This window comes from Octopus bimaculoides, chromosome 7 (genome assembly GCF_001194135.2).
Source record: "Octopus bimaculoides isolate UCB-OBI-ISO-001 chromosome 7, ASM119413v2, whole genome shotgun sequence".
Classification (NCBI taxonomy): Eukaryota; Metazoa; Mollusca; class Cephalopoda; order Octopoda; family Octopodidae; genus Octopus; species Octopus bimaculoides.
The window spans coordinates 37,213,730-37,216,566 of record NC_068987.1 but is presented as its reverse complement, the minus strand read 5'-3'; the positions used below and the strand labels follow the sequence as shown (position 1 = coordinate 37,216,566).

Sequence of the window (2,837 nt, the reverse complement as noted above, 5' to 3'; positions counted from 1 at the left end):
TTGTCTCCCCAACATCGCTTGACAACTGATGCTGGTGTGTTTACGTCCCCATAACTTAGTGGTTCGGCAAAAGAAACCAATAGAATAAGTACTAGGCTTACAAAGAATAAGTCCTGAGGTCGATTTGCTCGACTAAAGGCGGTGCTGCAGCATGGCTGCAGTCAAATAACTGAAACAAGTAAAAGAGTAAATGAGTAAAGAGAATACTAAAACTCTAGGGATGTTTGATTGCACCCGAAATATCAAAGAAATAGTATAATTTATCTTAATTTTTTTTACATATTTATTTTTATGCTTACCTTCAGCAGTGCAGTACAAATGTTTGTGACATTAGGACCTCTATTTATTGATGAAAACGAGTAAGCACAATTTTTGTTTGTTATTTCTTGACGAAAAAACACGTTGCTTCCATGATGTCAACACATATACACACACATATAATGAATGTCATGGCGTGTCAATCAACACAAACTCACGTCTGCTATCTGTGACATATATACACACATGGCCCTTGCGATCTCTAAGAAAGAAAAAAAAGCATTCACTTTTTGACGTTCACAATATTTTAATCATTTAGAAATATTTTTACCTGAATGTGATTTCAAAAATGTAAGCTGCTCGTACAGTAAGTATTTATATTTTAGCTGTCTTTAAACAGACAATATTTTAATGTTTTTTTTAAAATTATTTTCAAGTTGTTAATTTTTTTATTTGAGAGAGAGAGAGAGAAAGAGAGTGAAGGGGTGTGTTGTCATGTATACGTACATACATCAATACATATGCATACATTTTTTGTATGTATGTGTGTGTGTATGTGAGAGAGAAAGAGAGTGAGTGGATGAACGTGCGTGTTCTCATGTATGTGTAAGTGTCTCTCTCTCTCCCTCTCACACACACACTCGTCCGTTTCATATACATGTTCATACGTCTTTCCCTTTCACTTTAAAACAATAGTAAATAAAAAAAAATTACGGAAATTAACGAACAAAACCAGATGACAGTTTTGAGAGTCAAAATGACAATTCTGAAAGGGAATAGTATTACAAAAATTTTCTGGAGTGCATTCAACGTATCTCAGCACCAAAGATTTGGCTGCTATTTCTAGCACGCCCTGCTACCACGTAACAGCTATTTGTGATAAAGGACCCGAAATACCTGTTACGTGGTAGCAGGGCGTACAAGAAATAGCGGCCAAATCTTTCCTTTTCTGGAGAAAGAAACCGTTTACTCGTGATTTCGATGTCACATTCGTTGAAAGCATGCGAAATAACCTGGAAAAGGAAAAAAAAAATCCATGAAACAAAACTCCGTTACTGAGAAACTCAGACTTTCCAGGTGGCCCAACAGGTCACGGGCATTCTAGTATTTAATTAAAAATAACATTCATTATAAAATGGAATGACATATAAAGGTCAACAGAAATTATGGTCGTGTTTTATTTGCTATCACTGATGTTCTGTGACTATAGTAAACAACATTCCGACTTCGTTTAGGAAATTCAAGTAATCCATAATATTTTTATACATTCCCTAGTTCCTCCGAGAAAAAAAGTTCGCAATTCTCCACTTATTGGTCAAACGATTAAAAACAAGAAGAAAAGCAGTAAAATATATAGCTTATTAAAACTAATTTAGTATTCGTTAAATTTACCAGAAATCATGTTAATTATTTCATTAGATTTATTATTGATAATTTTTTTTTTAATTGCTATTTCGTCAAGTACGGCTTCAGAACGGATAACTAGCTCTATCTCTAAATCACTTCCTCGCAACGAGTAAACAAACATGGCGCAAGTGAACGATTTAAAAAACGGTAAATTCCCTCTTGAATACACTTTAGTTTGTAGAATAGTTTATTTCTGTAGTTTTTCTCACATCGTAATATAACCTATTGCTCACCGTCTAAACGAAGGGGTCTCTAACTCTGAACTTAGTAGAAATAGCAGCCAATTCCTGCAAATCACTCAATACCAATTTTCATTTCTCAGTCATGTGAACACTGTTGCTGTTTAACCACAGGCCAGCCTTCAGTGAATAGAATGGCTGTAATTCTGACTGTGACTATCCTATTTTAAGACAGCATGCTGTGATTTGTGAGAAATTTGGACTTTATTTCTAACAGGCTTAGCGACCGCGTTGAAGATAGCTCGTACCAAACTATCGTATTGCCAATAGCGTTGTGAACTTTTTTTTAATTACTGTAAAGAGTAACATGTCTGTAATGATAATGAAAACATGCTTTCTCAGCTTTTTACTCAATTGTAGTTATTATATAGGTAATCTTCCAGTTTCGAGAGGTTAAAAATGTAAATAAAATACAAGGGAAATAACTGAACGTCTTACCAGTATTATCCGTACTACTTTGTTTATAAATAAATCACGTGATTTGATTGACGTTAACTGTTTATATATAAATCACACACCTGATTGAATATCATAGTTTCTTATGAGAAATTGAAAATGCCTCGTGGAAGACCGGCTGCACAACATCTTATTGTTGCTGAAAACGGAATCCTCACTCGTGAATTAATTTAGAGGAAAAATGGAAAATCTGTGATTTAAGCAGTAGCTCAAGATACAGAATGTTGGAATGGTGTGCGCGTCGTCGACTTATTAGAAATAAGTTTACCTGCGACGACTGTCTAGTACCATGCGGACTTATTACATGTGGTGACAGAATAGATGGAAAAGAATGGTACTGTAAACAATGCTGTTTGTAAAAAGAAAAAAATATTTTAAACTTTTATAAAAAAAAAAAAGGATCTAGTTCAAAACGGGGGCGCCAGTATTTTCTTAACGAAACACTTTGAAACTTGGGACACTGGTAGAATGTGTCAT

The 2,837-nt window shown here is 34.5% G+C and overlaps 1 protein-coding gene across 1 annotated transcript in view; it reads left to right on the top strand.

Annotated features, from left to right (window-relative positions):
- The first annotated feature begins 1,739 nt into the window (after window positions 1–1,739).
- The window catches only part of LOC106878059 (centrosomal protein 20), a 32,120-nt gene continuing 31,022 nt past the window's right edge, over window positions 1,740–2,837 (top strand). Inside the window, exon 1 of the mRNA XM_014927149.2 lies at window positions 1,740–1,812. Coding sequence (XP_014782635.1) covers window positions 1,785–1,812 — 28 coding nt within the window. The 5' untranslated portion in view covers window positions 1,740–1,784. The remainder of the gene's footprint in view (window positions 1,813–2,837) is intronic.